At 35.2% G+C, this 25,335-nt stretch overlaps 2 protein-coding genes across 3 annotated transcripts in view; both read right to left on the minus strand.

Annotated features, from left to right (window-relative positions):
• Positions 1-25,335, minus strand: part of LOC134845296 (RB1-inducible coiled-coil protein 1-like) — a 524,841-nt gene that overhangs the window by 387,423 nt on the left and 112,083 nt on the right. The gene's annotated exons all lie outside the window — the stretch shown is intronic.
• Positions 561-25,285, minus strand: LOC134845251 (RING finger protein 150-like). Of its 2 annotated transcripts, XM_063862183.1 has the most exons (9): positions 25,182-25,285; positions 24,266-24,467; positions 17,546-17,816; positions 17,361-17,396; positions 11,035-11,276; positions 9,926-9,997; positions 2,161-2,243; positions 1,513-1,849; positions 561-1,182 (listed from the first exon to the last, which is right to left on the minus strand). In XM_063862183.1, exons 2-9 carry the CDS (start codon positions 24,449-24,451, stop codon positions 1,063-1,065), a joined length of 1,347 nt encoding a protein of 448 aa, XP_063718253.1. In that variant the 5' UTR covers positions 24,452-24,467; positions 25,182-25,285; the 3' UTR covers positions 561-1,062. The 2 variants fall into 2 exon arrangements, with proteins under 2 accessions (XP_063718253.1, XP_063718263.1); XM_063862193.1 differs by lacking the exons at positions 24,266-24,467; positions 25,182-25,285 and adding an exon at positions 24,074-24,162.

The raw sequence follows: 25,335 nt of genomic DNA on the forward strand, positions 1-25,335 counted from the left end.
CCCACGGGTCCCCCCTTTGATACTTTTTCAGAGATCCATTTTTGGCCGACCGACCCTAAAATTTTTCTAAAGGCGCCTTTGGCGCTAATATATACTAACTTTGATGGGGAGCGCGCGCCAAAAAAAAAGGGATTTTTTTGTCAAATTTTTCAATAAGTGGCCAAAAACGGCTTTTTGACTGTTTTTTTTTTAAATTTGCCTGCGGCGCAAAAAATTTTGCCAAAATAGTGGCAAAACAGTGCTTTGAGAGAGCTCGAAAATCAATTTGGTCGACCTTAAAAAAATATCGTCAAAATTTTGGAAATTTTTTTGAAAATCCGCCTCCCCCACCCTTGAGAAATCCTAGATCCGCCCCTGTACATAACGAATAATTCTCGATTGCTTTACTCGCTCGAAAAAGACGAAAAATAAGTCCGATGATTATTTGTGGTACCTGATTTTACGTGGAAAACAAAATAATTAAAAAAAGATAGCCGGTTACTGTGCAAGTAGCACAGAATGTTCCGACCACATTCTCAAAAAATACAATATTTTTTCAAATTGGTGTCGTTTTTTCTGCACGTTTTTTTTTCAACCTGCTTTGCGAAAAACATTTGGATCGGCATTGGTACAATCTAGGCTAGTTGTCCAGTAACTGGGAAAATTAGGCCTTGCTTATCTCATAATTTCACTAAAAGCACCAACCGTTCTGGACAGATAGCTCTCGATCTCCGTTTACTGACTCTTTATCAGCAATATCGCGATCCACCTCAATCGCAATAGAATTGCAAGATGTGCTTTCATTATTGGACAGTTTTTCCTCAAATGACTTGTTTTCAATGACCTTGTCTTCAGTTTGATCACACGGATTCTCATTTTGATTTGTTTTTTGAGAGATGGTGTCATTATTTTGCTGCTCATTTTCAGGAGTTGCCTTGGCATATATGACGTCATCGACTTTATCGGTTACGTCACTGGTTACATCATCATGGACGACCTTCTTGCTTTTGTTGTCCTCATTATTCTGTGACCTCGTAAACAAAAGAGCATCATCGTTGTTTACAGTTTCCATTAGCTTGTTTTCTACTTTTGATTTGAAATCAACCTGGATTTCATCTTCGTTCTCGTCTCCATTTTTTCAGCATTGTTCTTGGTAACTGCAGTGGGATTCGTAGCAGACGAGGAGGTAGAAGGAATAATGCACTTAACAGCAGAGAATAATCAATAAATGTTAATTAAGAAAACTCCACATCATTTCACCCGTGGCACCTTTGTATTCGCTACTTTGAAATACACCGAAGTTTTTTTAAATGAAGATTGAATAAAGTAAGTTTCAGACAGCAATGGGATTCGAGAGGATAGATGCAGGGAAAATCTACAATATGAATTATAAATTGACAGGTGTGTTCAAACTCACAAGAGTGCTACAGGCGTTTTTTTTTGAGCAAACAGTATTAAAGAAATAATTTACGGTTGATCAACAATGGCTTTAAATAATACCAACAAAAAGACTAAAACAAAGTAATCGCTAACATGGGATCTCAGCCAGTCATTGTTGTCTTGGTTATCATCATCTGGTGGAGTAGAAGGTACTGTAATAGACAGCACCAGACTCATTCTGCCTCCACCCCCATTGCCAATTCCACTCGACGCGCCCCTGCCTCCTACCCCAGGTGCAACGACCGGTGTGGTCATGGCGATGCCCCCGGCCGAAGATGACCCCCCGACAGAGTTCTCCTCGTCCTCCTGTGTCCTGGGTAGATTGACTTTGTCGATAAGGTTGAGTGCCTTGAGCACATTCGTCTTGCAGTTGGGGCAGTTGTAGTGGCTGACGAGCCATGGGTCGACACATGCACGGTGGAACTTGTGTCTAACAAAAAGCAACATGATCAGAGTTCACAATTTTTGAACATCTACATGAAATGCAGGTCAAAGACCATTATTTGAGCACGCACGAGAAGGTATATCAACTCGTTTACTGAAGCGAATATCAACATAATCGGATTGAGACTAGTACCGATGATACTTAAGCACATAAAAATGGGTATCATTTTCCTACATGAAATTTTGAAGTAATTTTTTCTGTTCACATTGTCCGCGTTTTACAAAAATTGGCACGCGGACTATCTTGTCAGCAGTACGATAGTGATTGAGCGTATGAAGTTAAAAACATATACTCACGAGCAAGGAAGTTCTCTGACGGCGTCGCCGTACTGGAAGTCATCTATGCAGATTGAACAGCAGTTGTCTTCTTCACTGATCTCCTAAGCAAGCAAAAAACATTCACATACCACATACCTTTCCGAGCAACTAGAGAAAAGAAAATTTAGATTGGTCTTAAAAACACACAAAATCTATGGAAAATGTCTAACTGAGAAACACACTCGAAGCATTGCAAGTTCCTCCCCTCTCCCATGCATGCGAATTTCAGAGCTTTTTTGTTTACATTGTCCGATTGTTGCAACAACTGGTATGCGGACTAAGATCACAAATTTATTTGGTCTCATACTTAACATTGTAAAACCCTTTGGTACACCATAAAACTGATGCTTATGTGAGATGATGGGGGGATCCCAGTACGACTGCTTATTCGAAAAAAACAACAAAAATTATGGAATGAAATTTTGTATGGTACTTATCAGAGGCAAATAATTGATTGCCCTAAAAAACTAAACAACTCATTTCCATTTTCCCCATATTTCAATCTTTTCGTTTTCAGTGAAATTTTGATTTTATTATGGCTGAATGCGTCAATTAATGCGTAGATTTGCTGCTGAAGTAAGAAGAACAAATGTGTTCAAAATATGAAAATTGTTCACCATGCGAAGGTTCATTTCATTATGACGAACGTTAACGTTAATTTCGTTTTTTTTTTGCAAACGAAAATCGTAATTCAAAAGCGGGGAGGGGAAAGAAAAAACCTTAAATATTTACACAGAGCCGAAGCAGCACTTCGCAAATACAAACATAGCTTCAAAAGGCAAAGAATAGAGAAAAGGGCACGAAAAATATTAATGATAGTTGATAAAATATTGCCCTATACGGGAATCGAACCACAGGCTTCGAGCATCAATAACAGCCTTTCACAGCTGTACCACTGACGCGTAAAAATCCTCAGCACTGGACCCGCATATAACGGAGAGCATGCTATGAAACTGTCGAGACTACGCACAAAAAATTCACCAAAATGAATACTTTCAATTGCGAGTTGAATAACACAAAAGTTGGCCTCGTATTATAGCACAATATTCGCAAGCTCCCTTGTGTAATTACAAAAATGTGATAAAACAGAGGAGAAGAGCTGCGCTTTGCAAACACAAGCGAATAAACACGAAAACGTAGCTTTAAAAGGGTGAAAGAAGAAAAAAAAACAATCGAGTTTTCAAAATTAAGTGAACGCTACGGGAATTAATACTGTCCTCGAACATTATTTTTTTTCCGTTTTTTTTTCTGCAAACATAATTTTTTTCCCTACACAACTGTGTACACTGCCGTTAATAGAAACCAAAGACAAGCAGCACAAACGAGCTTCAAACTTCAGAAAAAAAAACAAAGTTTGCATGCAAAAATATGGAATGTGATAAGCTAAAGGCAACTACTCTAACTTTGAATGCAATAAAATGGAAAGTATAATACCAATTTAGGTATAAATTATGCATTTCAAAAGCCTTTCAAATTATTTTGAATTGGAAATCTTCTGAAATCGAATTCAAATTTTTATACAGAGGCGAAGCTGAGCTTTGCACCACTTGCCATACAAAACAAGAAAGCCGCTCAGTCAGAAAGAGCTCGAAAAAATCAAAAACGCCGAAAAAACTTGATTTATCAAAAAAGGATAATTTCAAGTAACAAAACATGCCAAGACATGGAAATTTGAATTTGAAAAAAGAATCGGAAGAAAATTTATCAAACGGTAACAAAGCCAAAAAACACCTTGGCAGAAACCCTTTAAGCCGAAACAAATCAACAAGAAACACAGACCCGCAGCCAAAAACTTTTTCGATTGTCGAAAGAAGCAATATGGCCATTAAACAGATATATTAAAGGCCAAAACCTATCAAGTCAAAAAAAAGGAATAGAAAACACAAAAATGCCGAAAAAAGTAGTTGTCATGGATAACTCGAACTAGAATTCTATTAAAAATTCTAGCATTTTGTGCAATCCAGAGGTGAGCAAAAAACTTTTTTTTAACGAAACGAAACTAGATCACTAAGCCATTAAAAATAGGCCGGAATCATTTGAGCAGAATAAAGTTTTTAAGCGAGAAAAAACGAAAACATGAAAAGCCAAGGTTAGCAAAAATACAAACATCAGAGGTAAATCAGAACACTAAATGGTTAAAATGTAAGAACAATTGCTATAATGGTTAACTATAGCAGCAATTTCCGCATTCTTCTTTTTGTTAAGGAGTTCAATGCCACATTGAAAAAAAGTCAGAAAGAAAGAACTCTACGCAAGGTTCTCACGCGAAAAAATTAAAAACTTTTTTGTAATTTTCGACATTGTCAGCATATCGTAGACAAGTCAAGCTGATCAACACTAAAAACAAACCGATAAAAAAATAATTTGATCACCAGATGGAAAAGAGCGTAGGAAAAACTCGGAAAAAAAAGAAAAAGACGGCCGACTGCTGTACAAATTGCTTAGCAAGTTCCGATCATATTTACTTACACAGAGGCGAAGTTGCACTTCGCATACACAATCAAAAATATGACCAATTATGCTTCTGGGAAAAACTGAATGAGTGAAACTTTGAGTCTCCAAAATTTCTTCAGTGACGCACGCCAATTATGAGACTACATAATTGCTGAATGACACCAGCCATTTATGACACATTAGCAGTACCAGTAGGTTGAAAAAAAAATTACCAACTAACATGTTTTAATTTATAGAGCGAACGCATTTTAACTAGTGTACGAAAAGTTCATAAAACATCCGACCCTGTCCAGTTTTGAACCCTCCTATTTTGTTGCGGGTCTCCTTCGCTGCCTCTACGATACCTTGAAGCTAAAGTTATATTTGTTATATAATAGTCTATTTTGAATCCTTAGCATTGGCTGTACTTAACAGCTGGTTTTTGATCAAAATGAACACTAATTTTTGCGACTCAGGTTGAAAAAAGGAGTTCATACTATCACACAAGCTTTGCTGGTCTAAACACAAACAAAGACAACTGACAGATGGAAAGGAGTAATAAACGCCAGAGAACAAAAAATATAGCCGACTGACAGTTTGAAAAGAGTAATGAACGCAAGTAAACAGAAAAAAAAGCACTGCCAGTGTTGAAAAAATGTCAACTTCAGAGTTTCAAAAAAAACAGCTGCATTCTAAGCTCTTTGATTTTCTAGAATATTTTATGGTTGGCGCTTTTTTCATAACATCAACCCAACTTGACAAAACTGGATCAATAGGTAACGTTTTTATTCCGCTGGAAATCTGAAAACTAAATTCCACTTTCGAAACTAAAAATTGTATAAGATTTTTTTTTGCATTTTAAGACTTTTTCCTGAAAAAAAATCACCAAGGCCTATATACGAGTCTTTACTGCGTTCATTACTGTGTTAAAAAACAACAATTGTATACAACCATATGAAAACTGAGCCGACAAAACATAAGCGGCCAATTAATGAGCCAAAAATTTATTTGTGAACGGATTATTTCGCGTTTGAATAAAAAACACAGGAGGTCTTGTCAGATTCAAACCCTTGATCTTTGCCGTACCAGGCATATTCGTTCCCTCCGGGTCGCAAAGAAATTAGAATTAATAAAGAACTGAACCGAAATTTACCAATTTTCATTTTGATCATTCTGTGCCAAAAACTATTTACGTGAAAACAATTTAAAGCTCGATTGCAAAACCTTTGCTATCGCAAGGGTAATAATGTTATATGAAGCAAATAACTTGTTTTGGTACGTTTGGTGAAGTGAAAAAGCATCAAATGCTTAGTTATTGCTAATCAGAAGTCAAAACACTTGAAACTATACTGTCAATGCTGCCTACTGCTTTAATACTGTTCCAAAAATAGCAATTTTTTAAGGGCTAAAGCGTCAACAAAAGTACCACTTTCGTTTGCGTCCGAAGTGGGAAAAAAGTGCATCGCATTATTCCCACTACGCTTTGCTTGTGTAAACAGGTTGAGTATGAAAAACCGGACAGATTATTCATGTGAATGACCGAAAATGTCTCGCAAAAATACGGGAAATACCTTCGTTCTTAACATTTATTTAAGATTTCCTTTTAAAAGTCTGTCCTTACCGGTGAAAAGATTTAGGCGACCGAGAAGTTAAGTCTGATCACCAAAAAAAACTGTTTCTGAGCAAATAACTTCATTAACACTGAGGCGAAGCTGCGCTGTGCAAATACTCGAAAAATAGCTTCATAAAAGGAAATAAGAAAAAATAGAAAACATAGCCAAATGACAGTTGGAAAAGAGTAATGGACGCAAAAAAAAAACAGAAAAAAAAACCGACTTGTTTTTTCAAAAAATACTTTTGAGTTTTAAAGAAAGAAATGGATGGCCTTAAAATTTTTTCAATTTGTAGATCAAATTATGATGGACACTTTTTTGTTAAAATTGACCCAACTTGAGAAATTTGAATCAATAAGTAAAACTTTTGGTTCGCTGGGAAATCTGGTAACGAATTTCCATTTTCGAAATTAGAAGTCAATCACGTTTTTCGTAACTTTTACAGTTTTGCTGTTCGATAGTGGAGAGAAACACAAGAGGTCTTGTCAGATTTAAATCCTTGATATTTGCCGTCCCAGGCGTGTTAGTTGCCTCAAGACCAAGTGGCCGGGTCACGAAAAAATTAGAGTTAATTAAGAACAGAACCTAAATTTACCAACTTTCATTTAAATCAGTCTGTAACAAAAATTATTTACGTGAAAACAATTTAGTACTCGATTGCAAAACCTTTGCTATCGCAAGAGTAATGAAAATATTTGAAGCAAATAATTTGTTTTGGCACACTTGGTGAAGTAAAAAAGCATCAAATGCTTAGTTATTGCTAATCAAAAGTCAAAACACTTGAAACTATGCTGTCAATGCTGCCTACTGCTTTAATACTGTTCCAAAAATAGCACTTTTTTAATGGCTAAAGCGTCAACAAAAGTAGCACTTTCGTTTGCGTCCGAAGTGGGAAAAAAGTGCATCGCATTATTCCCACTACGCTTTGCTTGTGTAAACAGGTTGGGTATGAAAAACCGGACAGATTATTCATGTGAATGACCGAAAATGTCTCGCAAAAATACGGAAAATACCTTGGTCCTTAAAAATTGTTTCAGATTTTCATTTAAGAGCCTGTCCTTACCGGTGAAAGGATATAGGCGACCGAGAGGTTTAAGCTGATCACCAAAAAAAACTGTTTTTGAGCAAATAACTTCAACACTGAGGCGAAGCTGCGCTTCGCAAACACTAGCTAGAACACGAAAAAAAATCAGCATCAAAAATGCAATAGGAAAAATAGAAAACATAGCCAATTGGCAGTTGGAAAAGAGTAAGGAACGCAAGAAAACTGAAAAAATAAACTAATTCGTTCTCAAAAACTATTTTTCAAATTGAAGAAAAAAAATGGATGGCCTTAAAGCTCTTTAAAACTGAAAAAAACTACTTGTTTCTCAAAAATTATTTTTCAAATTGAAGAAAAAAATGGATGGCCTTAAAGCTCTTTGAAATTGTAGAACATTTTATGATGGACACTTTTTTGTTAAAAACAACCCAACTTGAGAAATTTGAATCAATAGGTAAAACTTTTAGTTCGCTGGGAAATCTGATGATGAAGTTCCATTTTCGAAATTAGAAGTCAATCACGTTTTTCGAGACTTTTACAGTTTTCCGGTTCGATAGTGGAAATTGCCTTCCTTTTAACAAAAGAAATGCACTGAACTTCAAAAGAAAACACAAGTCAAACTGCGAAAATCAGAAATGAGCTTGAACAAATTTTCCTGACAAAAAAAATTAAAAAAAGGCAAGACCTATAAAAGAGTGCTCATTGCGTCCATTAATCTTACAAGGCCTCGATCTATTAAAACTTTACTATGTATCGGATTCGAATCTGCGACCTCGAGAGTTGGAGTCTCATGCCCTGCCCTCTCGGGTAAACAAATTTTTACAACCTTTCTCACAGGTGTGATCACTAATGCAATAATCGCATAGCGCTGAATCAACCACCACTAATCCGAACCTCGCTTCTCATTACGAGGCCAAAAATGTGCATTCTCTGCATTGTGAGCGGAATCCCCAACCGGCCAAAATCAGATTTGTCGCGGAATCCGCAACATTGCTACTTTTCTTTGATCTTCTATGCTGTTTTGGATTCCACAAACAATTACCTAAATCATTGTACCGCTCAAAATCGCTCGAAAAATAGGAGAACTTGCGGAATCCGCAACTGTATTTGCGGAATCCAGAACAGTTTGTGGAATCCACAAACAAATAATAAAACATTAGTACCGTTAAATTGAGCTGTTGCGGAATCCGCAACTGTAAGTGGAATCCGCATTCTGTTTGCGGGTTCCTTTTACATATATTTATATATGTAGAAGCCTTTAAAATTATATCTTTCAAATACATGATTTGATTTCACTAGAATAGAAATTTAATAGAATAGAAATTTACTAGAATAGATCAGTGTTTGGGATTAATGGAATCCCAATTACTGACCAGTATTTGGGACCGATGAAATCCCAAATACTGAACTAATTCAACGATTTGCTATGCGTTGGGTTTCTAATCGCTCTCAACCCAATGACTCCAAATAATGGATATATTCCATATTCATTCCACGTTATTCCAGTTTTTGGGGATTCCATCAATCCCAAATACTGACCAGTATTTGGGATCGATGGAATCCCAAATACTGAACTAATTTGGCAATATTCTGTGTGTTGTGTTTCAATACACTCTCAACCCAATGACTACAATTACTGCATTTAGTCGGCGTTATGCTTCCAAAATCAGTATTTGGGATTGACGCATTCCCAAATACTGACCTAATTTGTCGATATGCTGTGTGTTCCATACACTCTCAACTCAATGACTCCAAATATTGAAATTGTTCAGTGTTTTGTTTCCAAAATACTAAAAGATGACATCCACCGATTTAAGTAACCAATGTTTTAAGACTTGTTCGTGGATTCCGCTGACAATGTTCTTTGCTTTTAAATTCAGCATTGCTAGAGATAAGAATTCCAGCTCAGCTTTTAATTGCTCATATGCAAGTTCAGTATTGAACCAAATTCGGAATCCACTTAGTTTGCGGAATCCACTAACATTTGCGAATTCCGCTTACATTTTGCGGATTCCACTTACAGTTGCGGAATCCAGAACAACTAGCTATATTTGCTTGCTGCGGAATCCGCAACAAAACAAATGTGCCGACAAAATTTACGTTACTGATAAATGTATGCGGAATCCACTGAAACTTTGTTTGTGGAATCCACTTACATTTTGGAACATATTTTAAGACTTGTCTCTGGAATCCAGGAACATACAGACACAGAGTTGTGCTCCTATCCAGTGCACAGTTTGGCCTCGTAATGCTCTATCGCTAATTTCATCCGCTTATCGCTATCAACAAGGCTGATAACGATCACATATCTTTTTTGAAAAATTACTTGGCTTGCTGTCAAAACAGAACTTTGAAGTAGCCATTTATTTTTGTCGCAATAATAATGTGTTAGTAATTTTTTCAACAGCATCATTTATGTCAAAAAAATCAACTGGGGTAGAATTCTTTGATAATTTTTCTTTCTCTGTTTTTACTGTTAAGAGATTTAACAATTTTCTCCAAGCTCGCTAATCATCATTGTTATCGCTAACAGACGCTAATCAGTTTTTTGAAAAGCTAATCAGCTAATCAGCTGATTTCCTACATGCAATTTGCTCTCTAGCTAAATTTTAAAAAAAATTAGGTAAAATCATGACATTTTATTTAGTTCACTTACATTTATTCCCTTTTTGAGTATCTTCACCTGAAGCAACGTCAGAGCCTTTTTGGCAGCCGCAGCTAAGCGCTTCTAAAATACAAAAGCATAATGACGCAAGTTCTAAAATAATCGGCACTTTAAGTAAATTCTAGAAATCATTTCTGAGGGTAATTGGTCAGATTGCCTACCTTAATTACTTTGAGATCGAACAGTGGAGCAGGAATGATTTAATTACTTATCCAGAATAAAATTTAAATAAGTAATTGACATTTAAAGATATCGGAGACAAACGTTTAAAGTGAAAAAGGGCCTTTTTTCTATTGTTTTCTTTCTAAATGATTTTCCCCAAACCTTTGTTTGTTTTTAGACAATGAGAATTGACAATTAGACAATTAGATGAAAATTGCACGACTCAGATGATTATAGCTAACATGAAGTCATAAATTGAAAAACATTAGACAGGAAGTTCATTTTCTTCCGAGTAAATTAGTATGAAAATCGAAAAATTAAAACAATTGCCAATTTTAAAAAAAAAATTGGTATTCAAATTGCAATTTATAGGGCTTTGATGTGTCCCGTAAGACCTTTCCGCGTAGGAAATATCTAAAATTAGGCAACAAACCGACCCTATGCATGAATTATTAATATGGGTAAAGCACACGTCGCTCAACATGAGGAACACGTGTTCGAGTCCCCTTCCGTCACGGATGGCGGGGTTCCCCTCCTCAAGGTGGGAACGGCTACGGCGAAATGGTCGACATCCACCCTCCCCCACGGTTGGTCCTGCATTAAGTAGGACCGGGTTTTTTTTGCATGCTTTGAGGATAGTTGTAACAAAAACCTGCAAAATAAAGATATTCATGCGCATTAAAAACAAAGAAATTACTTTCAATACGTAAATTTATGACCAGAACCACAGCTACCTTACTTTTATGAATTAACTTTTGCGTTTTTGCAAAAAAAAGTCCGCTTTTTGGAAACGATGGCTTGATATGCTAAACCACTTGGGCCGAGATTACTTCGTAATGATGAAATTTTAAACTCCGCGCCTGGGTCATTTAACTTCGCCACAGATTGAAAAGCAGGTTATCGTAGGCTGGAATTATGACAAGTGACAATTAATTGACCTTAGTTCTGTCGCGGCTGTGGAGATATCGAAACCTCTGGACGTAATAGAAGAGGAGCCAGGCGAGAGAGATGATTGTGAGGACGACGAAAGAGGTGGCCACGAACAGCACAGAGGTCTTGTTCACTCCAATGCGCATGATGGTAGTCTGGCCTGCCGCGAGGGAGAGGTGGGGGTGGGAACCATTCCGGTAGAGATCCTCCACGAAGGATCCAAATGGTTTGATTGCCAGGGCATACACGACTGCAAATATAATAAGTACAGAAAGTTTCCATCTAGATCTAAATATAAATGGCCTTAAAATTCCTTGAACTTCTAGAACAATTTATGATTGAAACTTTTTTGATAAAACTAACCCATTTGAGTTGACTGGATAAGTCGATCACGTTTTTCGTGACCTTTATACTTTTAATGTTCGATAGTGCAGTTTGCCTTCCTTTTAACTACAGAAATGAACTGCACTTAAAAATCAAAAGTCAAACTGAGAAAAAGTAAATTTGAGCCAGAACCAATATTAGGACTTTTCCTAATAAAAACGAATAAAAAACCATCACGACCGATACAAAAGACTACGTTAATTGACTCTCAAAAAAAAATTAAAATTAAATCTTTCTCTTTTTCATAATTATTTGTGGCGATTGCACCTACCACTAATTTCTTCCCACTTCCGTCTACTTCTTGAATTAACAATAAAATTTTCCGAGAACTTTATACATCTCTGTTTCAGATAGCCAAGAGTACTTGCAGAGTGAGTTTGCAAATAAAACATGAAGAAATTGCGCGAAAGGTAAGATGAAAGGTAAAAACATGAAAAATTTCGAGGAAGGTAACGGGGTAGTCTTACTGGAATCAGTTCAAAACAAGTATTTTAGAATTTATTTATCCAATTATATTCTTGATGACTATATATGACAAGGTGCTTTAATCTTAGTGTTGTATCTTGTAAACTATTGGGTTTTGTCTGTTCTATCAAGTGTGGTTGTGTTCTGTACTAATTCAGCTATATGGAAGCACTCTCGTTTTTACTGAGACTAGAGGATTTGAACAGTGGATCGCCTATACAAGACCTAGTAGTCCTCGTCACTTACCCACTGCTGGTTAAGCAAGACGACCTTCTTGCTTTCTCTATTAGAAACATGAACAGCCGAGTGCTGTGCACGTAGCACAGAATATTTCGACCACCGTGATTTGAGTACCAAAATTCAAAAACAAGGGAAAACTTTGAAAAATTGGCCATTAAATTAGGTTAAAAATCGGAGAATCAGAAGTAATTATACCTAAAATAATGTTTAAACTGTGGTATATTAAAATTGAGTATCATAGAAAGTGAGTTGGTAGTGTCATCGTATTACATACAATATCGTCTGAACGCGGAAACATTCAGACCTGTGTACTGACGTATGATGAAAAAACCATTTTAAGTATTATCGCAATTTTGCTATCAAAAAACATTTTATGTTGGACTTGAACCGCCCGCACATCAATCAATCTTGCAGTATTCCAATGAGAAAACTCTTCTAAAAATTCGTCAATTATTGGTTTCTTATAATCGTAAATTTAAAGTATAAACCTTATTTCTAATATAATCGTGTATGGGTTCTTTCGTAGAATTTGTCGTGTATCGTTTAACGAGTACAAAACACTGAGTGCTGTAGTTTCATTTTAATGTCTCCACGGGTGCGGGTTAGTTCTGGTAGAGTCATGAAGAATTGCAACGCTGCATCTTTTAGGTGAATTTTCAGGAAATTCGGTGCTTGAGCATTGTTGATGTTGATCACGTCTCCCGTACTTCTGAATAGTGATTCGAACTCGTTCCAACTCTCAGACGGAGATCCCGAAAATTTGTTGGGAGAAATTGCTGCGTGAGCCATTTTTGAGAAATCATCAGTTTGAGTTTTCTGTCGCCGTCACCATTTGACAAGATGCTTTATTCTTAGTGCTGTATCTTGTAAACTATTAGGTTTAGTCTATTCTATCAAGTGTGGCCGTGTTCTGTACTAATTCAAAAACCAATCTCGTTTTTACTGAGAAGTATTTAGTTGCAGGGGCCAAGACCATCTTTTCTTCGATGCGTGGTAACTCATGGTTTTCTCAAAAGGAGTTTCAAATGATTATTAAATTACTACCTGGCTCTCTCTGATTTGTTCTGAGCTCCTATCCGAGCTATACATCAAGTCAATATATAGGCTTTTTAAACATCCGGTGTAAATATATATGTAGTCAACAAAAGTAGGTGAAGCACCAGATATGGACGTAAACATTTATAATAAAATATTGACAGCAAATATTTATTAGGTTAAAAAGGACAAATACCTTTGAGGTTATATGAGTAATGATGCCTATAGGCCGCCGTCACACTATCACTGTAAAATACTTAGAACTAACCAATCATGATCCATGACTAAAACTTACGATAATTTGTAAAGCTGAAACTATTCATAGTTTCAGCGAGAGAAGAATAAATTTAATTTAGAAAGCAGTTGCCCTTCCTCTCCTGTAACCTCGCAAGAATACCAGTATATACTATATCTATTGAGACTAGGAAGTATAGGAGTCAGATTATGATCTGTATTAGACTAAGAAGTTGCACGAATCTATCCGGCCGAAAAAAGATGTATCAAAAATTCCAAAATTACTCTATGAGGACTTAAACTCATTATGATTCAAATACGATCCAAAATAATTCGATTTGAAAAAAAATTGTAAATAATTATAATTTTTCATCCCCCAGTTTAAATATTTGAACAATTTCGATTGCAAGCTCAGTGGTACTTTTTTGAAAGCATAACTAATTTCATCAGTAAATTATACACTTTGCTTCGCAAATGTAAAAAGTAGCGAAACAATACAAAAAATCAAATCAAATTTTCGCTGATAACATTTTGTAGGAAAATTCCATCTGAAGAAAAATTTGAAGCTTTTGTTGAAGCAAGCCAAACTAAATTAAGCGCAAATTGATCAAACAATTGATCTGAGTTTCTAGAAGCTGGGAACATATTCGAATCGGAGTAAATCGATTATTTCACATTTACTTCAGCAATTGTAGCAAAACATCAAGTCTACCGAAAGGTGCTACAAATTTACGGAAAACCAAAAATAAATTCTAAACGCTCCTCATTCAACCCGTATTTCTTTAATCAACTACTATTCTGATAGCAGTTATGATAGACAGAGCGCCAGATGCTAATGAACCGCTCACTTTTTAGATGATCCATAGCAATTCTTCGGGATAATAGTGAATAATGCGCTGTAACATTATAATCGCTAATTTATTCATGCCACCTTTGTAGTTAAATTGGCTCAGGGAAATTTAAGTTGGGAAAAGCAAAGTTCATAGATGTGAAGATTCTAGCCAAACTAAACTTTGGCACTTAGTCATAGCTCCACTTCGCAAACACAAAAACAAAACATCACAAAAGTTTCTCTAAATAGCTAAAATAAGCGATTTGAAAGAAATTAAACTTATATTACGATAGTTTAGGAGACTAGAGGATTTGAACAGTGGATCGCCTATACAAGACCTAGTAGTCCTCGTCACTTACCCACTGCTGGTTGAGCAAGACGACCTTCTTGCTTTCTCTATTAGAAACATGAACAGCCGAGTGCTGTGCACGTAGCACAGAATGTTGCGACCACCGTGATTTGAGTACCAAAATTCAAAAACAAGGGAAAACTTTAAAAAATTGGCCATTAAATTAGGTTAAAAATTGGAGAATCAGAAGTAATTATACCTAAAATAATGTTTAAACTGTGGTATAATAAAATTGAGTATCATCGAAAGTGAGTTGGTAGTGTCATCGTATTACATACAATATCGTCTGAACGCGGAAACATTCAGACCTGTGTACTGACGTATGATGAAAAAACCATTTTAAGTATTATCGCAATTTTGCTATCAAAAAACATTTTATATTGGACTTGAACCGCCCGAACATCAATCAATCTTGCAGTAACTCAATGAGAAAACTCTTCTAACGCAAAAAATTTGTCAATTATCGGTTTCTTATAATCGTAAATTTAAAGTATAAACCTTATTTCTCGTATAATCGTGTATGGGTTCATTCGTAGAATTTGTCGTATATCGTTTAACGAGTACAAAACACTGATTCAGACAAACTTTCTTTGACACTGAGACATTTTTTGGAACTCAAATTACTGCTATATCTTATTAGTAATTCCAAATTGCGGCTAACATGATATCACACTTGAAGTCCTACCAACTTTCATTGAGGTAGTCAAAATCTAGAAAAAAAACAATCTACACCATAGTTCCTTCCCTTCACTTCGTGAAGAGGTCGGAACAATAGGCAGACAGCAATGCATGAGCTTTAATAAAACAGATACAGCATATGATTTTTTTAGTTGAATTAGTCAAATGGACACAAAATTATAGAAAAACCGAACACAGAAAATTGCGAAAAATAAATTAAAAAGTAAACTTCTAATACGCACACGTCGCTGAAGAAGGAATAAAACAATAAGTCACAAAAAACTATTGATGATGCAGGTTTCATAGCAAACACAGAGGTAAAGTATATTGCTGTCCAAAGTCCTTGCGATCAAGACTAAATTATACTACGCAGAGCCAAAACGCGGATCATTATTTTAGTCTTCCGGTGAGTTTTTTAGTTTTTTTTTTACTTTTTGTTCACGCAAAAACAGGTATTGGTCAAAAATTTGGAACTATTTCTCGGCCAACTTCAATCGTCGATAAAATGTTAATAGCACGGAATATATCACGTGTTAATTATCCCGAATTGGCAATCTTTGAACACCCATAGCTTCACGAAAAAGGATCACCATTAAAATACCATTTTAAAATAGCTCAGCAAAACAACACCTTTCGGTTGATACGAAAAAATACAGACAACAGACAGTTGGAAAAGAGTCAATGAACGCAAACAAACAGAAAACACAAACCAGGAGAAAAAACCACACCGAGTACAAAAAATCCATCATTTTCTTTGAGAGTCTGAGAACAAAACTTTGCTTGGTTAAGTGCATAGACAAAACTGTTCTGAAGCATAAAATTGTACCAGACCTTTTTGTTCAAGCGGGAACTGTCCAAAAATAACTTCTTTGATGTGACCTTGTGATCTTTTCTGCTTTGATTTGCATTTTTTTGCGCGTTCTATAATAAGCTTCTGTTAGTACCAAATAGCCATGCAACACTGAAAGCGAGACAAAATTTCCGAGAAGAAACAATTAAAATTTTAAAGCGTGTTTGGCCGAATGGTGAAGTCGTTGGTTTCAAGGTCAAAACGTCGGAAGTTGAAATCTCGCGTCGGATTTTTTTTTTCGAAATTTGGTCAAAATAATAAAACCAAAATTGGGTAAAATTGGGCAAATTCGAAATGGGATGACTCAGTCGAGTCAAAAAGGGAAACGTTATGAAAAGCTTGATTACATCCATCCTTTTGACGTTTTCAAAACGGATCTAGTTCAATTTTGAAAAATTCTAAATATTTGTCATAAGGATTTCCATTGTTAGCACGAACTCAAAAGCAATAATAATGGGTGTTAAATCATGCATTCCTACGTTTGGCATAAACATCAACCAAGCAGTATTTGTTTAGATATGTATACATGATTTGGGTCCTTTTTAATTTTAATTTTGTCTCTTACATGCTACTCGGAAAATCTGGTCTACAGTTGTGTGGCCTTATCGAATTAATTTCTCTTATTGAAAACTTTATCAAAAAAATCCGGTTAAAATCTAGTGTGGCAATTAGCCGGATATGTTTTGAACAATTTTGTCTGGGAATTAAATTTCGTGGACCAATTTTGCATTTTGAACACTTGCCCGGGACATGAGTGCCTGGACAATTGTCCAGACACAGTTGGTTGCTTTGCCAATAACATGATGTTCGAAGCGTGGTAATCATGGCAATGTAAATCGCAAAAATTTATTGACGTTTTCCTGAGTACGGTACTATAGGCAATGAAAAAATTAATGGCTGCTAAATTTGAACTTTTTTCCCTTTTTCATGTCTGCTCCCCGTCATCAACTAATCTGAGAAACGTGGAATACCAGACCAGTTTCTCGACATGGAGAGAAGTTTAGCAGCAATTTTTTTAATCCAACTTACGACTAGAAGGACGCTAGATTATATTTGACTTGAGAATACAATCATTTTTTTGAGGTGACTGAAACCTCGCGAAAAAAAACACCCATTGTGAAACTTCCCGAATAAAAACAAATAAATTCAAACATAAAGCAAAACGAAACTAGTGAGCCGGATGATGCGCAAAAGAGCTTCACACTGGATGAAATAACTTTGTATAGACTGCTAGGCTAGTCGTCATTTAAATTTGGAGTATACTTACTGGGACTTTCACCTCTCTCTGAGTCAGCTGCATAGTCTGAAACAACAGAAAAACGTTGTTCAAAAACGCCCAGCAAAAAACAACAAACTCTTCATCAGCTGGGCAAAACTTGTTAAGATGTAAAATTTTGAGTTTTTCTCTTAATCTCCTATCTTATTTATGATCACGTGTTCAATTTAGTATACCTGAGAGACCCTCCATCTCAACGTCTGAGTCTGAGTCATACTCGATAAGGGCGGAAAAGTTCATATTACTGGCCAGAAGCAGTTTGTCCCACAGCGAACACTCTCCGCCCTTCCTCACCACCACTATGAGGTCATTAAACTCCAAGTGATCCGAAGGCAAATCTATGTCGTCATAGTCGCACCCATGGAAGTATGTGAGAGAAGGGGCGAACCCATGTCCCGCGATCCTCTTGTGAAGTAGCGCTACCGGGTTCAGGGAGCCCCATTTGCCCTTAACACACCATATGTCATTTCAAAGAAACAAATGACACTAGAAAGCAGAATCCGTGCCTTTTCACCTCACAAAAATCCTATCAAACATAAAAACTTAAAAATACTGGAAGTCTTTAAAAAATTAAGAAAACCGCATTCAGCATATTCACTTTCATTCACTGAATTTGTTTGAATATTTGGTCTCAAAATGATATCCGACACTTACGATTCGAAACACTTCATGAAAACACAATTGAAATTATTCTTCGTCCATGCTTTTACTAAATTCTCTAAAATGCAAGTCAAATCACATGCTGAATTTGAACTTTCCTGTGTTCCACTGCAAAGATTGGCCCATTTGATCTGAGATAATAATTTATAATCTAGCACCTATTCAACTCATTTGACCTTCGGGTTCTCAAATCTAGTTCACAGATATTCCGTTCTCATAACGAGATCAAATATAGGCAACTCAGTACATAATTAAATCAGTACTAGCGTTTAACGCACCTCCGGTGCTTTAAACTGAATATTTAACGTGAAAACAGCTTATATCTAAAATACATGAAAAAAAAAACAGAAAAGAATGCAAGCCGTAAAAAGAGACGGGCGCATCCAACAACGCTTTTCATTTAAATAATTAAACAAAAAAAATCCAACTGAAATGTTTTTAACCTAAAATGGTTAAATCTCTGAAGCTACTGGGTTTCAACTACTGAGTTTCAGAATGCCTAAAAGCATACAAACAAACTCCTCATATTTAACAATTTCAATGGCAAAATCACTGAATTCATGAATGAGACGCTTGATAAACTTTTTTATTTAAACAGTAGAGTTTTTTTCTCAGTTTAAATGATAGTTTAATGAATATTTTTTTTAGAACTTAAGTCATTTTTCTGAAAAATCACAAAAAATGAATCATAATTCATATCTAGGAAAGTGAAATGAGCTGAGCATTCATCTTCAGAGTCCATATAAAAACTTCCTGAGAGTGTCTCGACAGCACCCCATCATAATTTTGAGAAGTTCAAACTTTGTTAAGTTCTTTTTACAGATTAAGTTTTTCAAAAGTTTTGAAAAACTATACAAAATAGCATATCACCCAAACAAAGATTATTTAAGCAGTCAAAATTTGAAGAAAAGAAATGCAACCTCTGGAAGTACCATGAGATCACCCCAATTATGGGGTTGGGAATTTTAAAAAAATTTCAAACCAAGTTTTTGAATTTTTTATGAGAATTGTAGAAACGTTATATCCTCGAAACTATAATGATTTCAGCAGTCACGATTTGCAAGGTCTGAGAGTAACCTGACAGAACCTGACACCATAGAGTTTTTTATATCTAGGTTATGTGAAAAAAAAAATTAAACAAATCTTGAAAAACGTCATATCTTGGTAGGTAAAAGGATCTGAGAAGTCATATTTTGAGGCAAGCTTTGGAATCCCAGAGAAGAACCTGGCAGCACCCAATACTGAGTTGAGTTATTCAATTTTTGTCAAACTTTAATATAATTTCTTGTAATTTTTTTTTTTGAAACAAAAAAAGGTCATATTTCGAAATTAACAAGTTTTGAGCAGTCATAACTGGAGGCAAGATTCGCAACCCTTGAGATTACTCTGATAGCACCCAACTACATGGTAAGGAATTTCAATCTTTGCAAAATTAATTTTATATTTCTGATAATAGTTTGAAAAAATCACAAAAAACATCATATCTTGAAAGGATTTGAGATGTCATATTTCGAGGCAAGATTCGCAATCCCTGAAAGTAGTCCAAAAACACCCAACTGCAGGGGTAGGAGTTTTAAACAAAAAAAAATTCAACAAAATTTCTGAAAATTTTTTGAAAAAATCACAATAAACATCATAAGCTACAAGGATTTGAGCATTCATATTTGAAGTCAAGATTCGCAACCCCTGAGAGTACTTTGATAGCACCCAAGTGTAGGGTTAAGGTTCTCAAAGTTCGAGAAAAAAATTTAATTTGAAATTCCCGAAAATTGTTTGAAAAAATCATAAAACGACCAATCTCGAAAACTACAAAGACTTGAGCAGTCATAACTGGAGGCAAGATTTGCAATGCTTTATAGTTCTCTGAATACATCCAAATACAAGGTTGGCAACTTCAAATTTTGTAAATTATTTCGTAATTTAAGATTTCTGAAAAATTTTGCACAAAACTCGTCGTATCTCGTACACTAAAATCATTTGGACATTCATAATTGGAGGCCAAATTCGCAACCCCTTGGGGTATACTGACAGAACCCCACTATTGGGCTGCCAATTTAAAACTCGGTGAAATACCCACAAATTCAAACTCGAAAAAAACTTTTCAACTATTGCAATATACAATATAGCTAAAACGTGGAAAAATTTGTTCGTTAAACATGCAAAAAATAATACGCTGAAAAAGCTTAAGCTTGGCGAGATAGTGAAGCCCGCATTTAAATATAGAATAGACTAACATGGATTTTACTTTCTTTTTAACAAAACAAATGAACTGTACTTGAAAAGAAAACAAAAGTCAAACCGCAAAATAAAAAAATCAAATTTGAGCGGTAAAGACTTTTAAAGAATTTTATAGTTTCTTTCTGACTTTTTCATCAAGTACTATACTTTTGTTAAACAAAATATTTCTCACATACAGCTGAGTATACAATCAATTCGAATGTATATCGAGACTTCATCTTCCAAGTTTAAGAATTATGAATGACAAATGCTCATAGGTATACGAAAAGTAAACCGAAACTTTAAGTAAATTCAGACTCCGATTTAACAGTTTTAAGTTTTTTTACATGTATCAAAGCTTTTCGGACCTTCGCTGCTGTTTTTAACTTCACTTGAAAGAAACGTAAGTCAAGTCAACACAGATGCGAAGCGTAGCTCGCACCACTTGCGATGCAACACAAGCATAGCATGACAAACTAGCAGACAGAATTTGAGACGAAAGCCAATAAGTCGAAAAAAAACTTTTAAAATGCCGAGAAAAGCCAGATCTACCGAAATTTTCATATCTGGAAAAACGTTCACTTTAAAAAAAACATGACAGATAATAATTGAAAATTACATTTGCATAAAGTCGACAACTTTTGAGCAAACAAACAAGCATGTTTGAGCCAAAAAATGCACCAGAAAAAACCTTAAAACTTTCAAAAATAATTAAGTTTTTCCGCTCACAAGCATAGAAACTTGTTTAGCTCATCCAACGATGCAGTATCAGGCCACTGAGCCGCAGTATAAGCGAGAAAGACTTTTAAACCGAGTAAACAAAAAAGCAAGAAAAACAAAAATAACTATACCGCACCGGAGTTGGCAAAATCAAAATCAATTTTAAAAAATATTGAAAAGAACGGGTATTTGAAATGCAAAACTGGCAAGAGCAAGTCTGTTGGTTGACGAAAGTGCCAATTTGAGAAAACGAGTCAGTAGTTTTGTTGGAAAATTTGTTAACAAAAATAAGTATACGTTCCGAATTAATGATGCTGGCTAATAATCACACATGTAAACACGTGCACATAAAATAGCGGATAAAAACCATTTAAAAGAGATGTTTCAAAAGAAAATAAAATTTAAATTCCGGAAAAAATCTTATAACTCAATTACCTCCATCAGTGGTGGAACCTGATCCAAACTGTATATTATTATTGGTTATAAATTAGATATTTTATCCCTATAAAATATTGAAGACTAACCAATCATACTCCATCTAACTAACAACCCACTTATTTGTAAGTGCTGAAACAACTTGTAGTTTCAGCACCAGAGCATTCTGAATTTAACTTACAGCTTAGTTGCCTTTTCCAAGAGACCAAATCGTAACAAACTAGTATACTCTAGATCTATTGAGACTAAGAGATATAAGAGTAAGATTAAGATCGGTATTAGACTAAGAAGTTGCACGAATCTATCCGGTCGAAAATAAAATAGCGTGACGAGCAGACGGTGTACCTTATCTGAAATTACTATATGAGTTAGACCATTAGACCCAACTCATCTGGTGCGACCATAAGTCTCGAATAAGACCTTAAGCAAAAGAATACTTTAGAACTAACAACAAATAGATTAGACTCAGACAAAAACATTCACAAAAATGTTATACGACAATAATTTAATTGAAATGTCTCTTCGACTCAATAGATCAGAGCCATCATTCCGAACAAATCGAGAACTCCCTGGTATTGGAAGAAGACCTCGGACAACAGACGATATACGACTACAACGGAACGTACCCATAAGTTTCATGATCGTACGGCAAAAGCCAACACAAACTTTTATATTTAGAGTTTTATTAGCAATGAATTTAGATTTTCATTTGCAGACATAGTATAGTTGAAGAAAATTCTTCACAGATAATTACAGGCGCTAAACCTATTATTGTACAATAACGATTGATAAAAAGATCTCTAATCGTTTCTTTAAAACTGCAGTAAACTAAATTGAGAAGATATCTGAAAAGAATGTTTATTGAAAAGAAAAAATAAAAATTAATTAGTAAATACACAAATTGTTAGTAATATATAAATCAATTCTCCATCTCAGCTTCATCACCTAAACATAACAAGCAAATCATAAAACTCTAACATAATCAAAAACTAAACCTTTCTATCAATTAAAACTTTAAATTTCTTTAAAAAGGCCTATTTTCTAATTTTTACTTTTACCTAAATTAAACCTTTTAAATTAAATAGTTCATCAAAGCTTTCCTTGGATCTCCATTTCATTTTTAAACCAACTTGAATTTATAACATTAATTTATATCTTGATCATCAAGGCTTATCCTTGGATCAAATAGAACAATTCTGTTCTCCCCCACACAGTAACATAGTGTCTAACGACCTAAAACGTCGATTCACTATCCAACCCTTTCTACGACCCAGGATTAACAGAATTTTTTCAATATCACTAACCATTCTAATTAAGATAAACAGTGAAGAACTTCGGTTATTCATCCTTCACTTGATCTCCCCTCTTACCTCACCCAGGATATTACTTAAACTTCGTAAGTTTAAAATAGTATCTAACGAACTACGTTTGTTCTAATTAAACCTGAACCTTGTGGATCGATTTAGTACTCTCCAACCCTTGAACACAATCATTACCCCTAAGTAAGATTAAGTAAGTTAACACCTTAACTTAAACTAGCCACGAGAAAGTAACAATCATTCTTCGGAATCGATATATGCTTTTCTCTCCAACCCTAAACAACAAGACCCAAGCTAAGCTTACCCGAAAAAATCGTAAGGACTAATACTTTAAGCACTTTAAAAATCACTAATCCAAATATTGCATCCATCATCCTAAACCCTATGTCACTAGATAACTTAGGAAATAAACAAACAATCATATTACACAACTGTGAAATAAACAACGATAAAAATATGATCTCGTAATCACTCCACACAGACAGTCAACAGGATATATTAGAACCAAACGACAAACAATCAAACGAAAAATTTTAAGCAAACAAAGACAAATTACACGAAAAAGATTTACAAAACAAAGAAACGCATTTTCCGAATCAGAATCAAGTCATTTACAAGAACTCTATAGATTAAAAAACTCAATAAATAAGAACTATCCATTTAATGATCTATTATATTTTTCTGACTGAGAAACCACATCACACTCATCATTACAAGGAAAAAGAAGAATAAAAAACTCATACAAAACCAAACCAGTACGACTATACAATTAAAATCAACCAATGAGGTTTTAGAAATGGCAATCAGGAATTTAGAAAAAAGTTGAGCCTTCAAAAAGAGTAAAAACTACTAGAAAAAAGCCAAAAATTTAAACAGACGGACGATAGTCCAAAAAATCTGAAAATTTGGATAAAGAACAGGCCCCGGCCGGATTCGAACATGAAGCATTTGTCATCTTAAGCAGGCGTGTTACCTCTTATTGAATTTAATATGAAGCAAGATGAAACATCTGCAAATAATAATGAGAAACATATGAAGCATCTGCAATAATCAGGGTTGTTGCAATTGAGACTTTTTTCCCGTAAACAACTAAAGACAACAAAATGGAATAGAACACACAATTGGAGAAGCTAATTAGTCAGATGTACCACTGCCTAACTTGATTTGTACATAAGAGCGAGGTAATTGATCCCTCTAGTTAAAAACTTGTTCCGGTCAATTTTCGTAGCACTATTTACTGCTAGCTTAACTATTTTATAGTCCAAAATCTTGCACAAATCAAAACTATTTCATAAGTTAAACTTGACTGAACATTTTTAATAATTTCTTTTAGTATTAAGCTTTTTGAAATACCTTTCGGCGCCAAGGCATCGATATTTCGCACTTCGTGATGTCGTCTGGTTAAAGAAGTTTCAGAAACGTCGTTTAGATAAGAAAATTTCACGGAAACATGTTATAGGCAATTAAGAGTTCCCAGGTCGATTGAATGAAACTCATGCATCAAATGTTGTGACCTGTCTACTAATCGGTTTGCGGTTGACTCACCGTGTAGTACTTGACAGCGTCATCCGATGCCACCCATCGTTTGTCTTCCTTAGTGTAGGAGTAGTTGAACACTGCACTGGTGAACTGGGTGGTCTCGTACTCGAACGCCCAGCAACAGGTCTCCCCACACAGCGTCAGTCCCAACACCATCATACGCAAGAATAACGACATTCGCAGTTCACTCATTGAACCATGTCAATGACTATGAAAATTAGCCTGATTTCAGCAACCAGATAGTTATTCTAGACTTCTCAATTTTGCGTATTTTAATGTAAAAAAAAGACAATTGAGGCAATTTTTCTAGTTTTTTCAATAGCAAACTGGCGCAATTTGTGAGATTTGTTAACGAAAAGTCAATTAAGTGGTGCTGTTGGTTTTGCTAAAACAAAAGATAGAGGAGCTTCAGTCAACTACTCTTGGGATCTGGGAAGATTGGAGAACCTACTTTTTCTCCTTATAATGATAAAAATTTGTTCAATTTGAAAGACACAAGCTATTTTTGATCAAAAATAGGAAGCAATCAGCTAAGTTACGAACTTTAAGTCACTATTTTTACAGATAGCATAAACCACAACAAGCTTTCCTGTTTCGTTTCAGGCAAAAAAAAGAGAAAATTTAATCATTGAGCTTCTTTTTACAGAAAGCGAAAATATCACCCGCTCGTGAACGCGTGGTCTGAAAAGGGAACTAAGTAGAGGTAACTGTATGTTTCTCATAGGGGAATATATTGCGGATGGTGCGTTTTTTTGGAACGGAAACAAATCGCAGCATTCAATGTGAAAAGCAGTTAGAAACTACGTTCTATTATTTATACATAGCGAAATGGCAGTACAATGAAAGTTGAAATGAAGAAATAACACTGAAACTGTCGTCTCCAAGCCATGTAAAAAGACGTTGGATATAGTTTCCCACTTGCCTTTTAATTCAGCTAACAACAAACTATCCACCGCAGAAAAATAGATCTGCAAAAGATGGTATCGCTAGATAGTCGTGAATAAACCAAAGCATGCATAGAAAATACTACAGTATCTTTTCATAAAGTAATTAAAAACTATTTTATTAAAACGCAG

The sequence above is a fragment of the Symsagittifera roscoffensis genome, chromosome 1 (genome assembly GCF_963678635.1).
Source record: "Symsagittifera roscoffensis chromosome 1, txSymRosc1.1, whole genome shotgun sequence".
Classification (NCBI taxonomy): Eukaryota; Metazoa; Xenacoelomorpha; order Acoela; family Convolutidae; genus Symsagittifera; species Symsagittifera roscoffensis.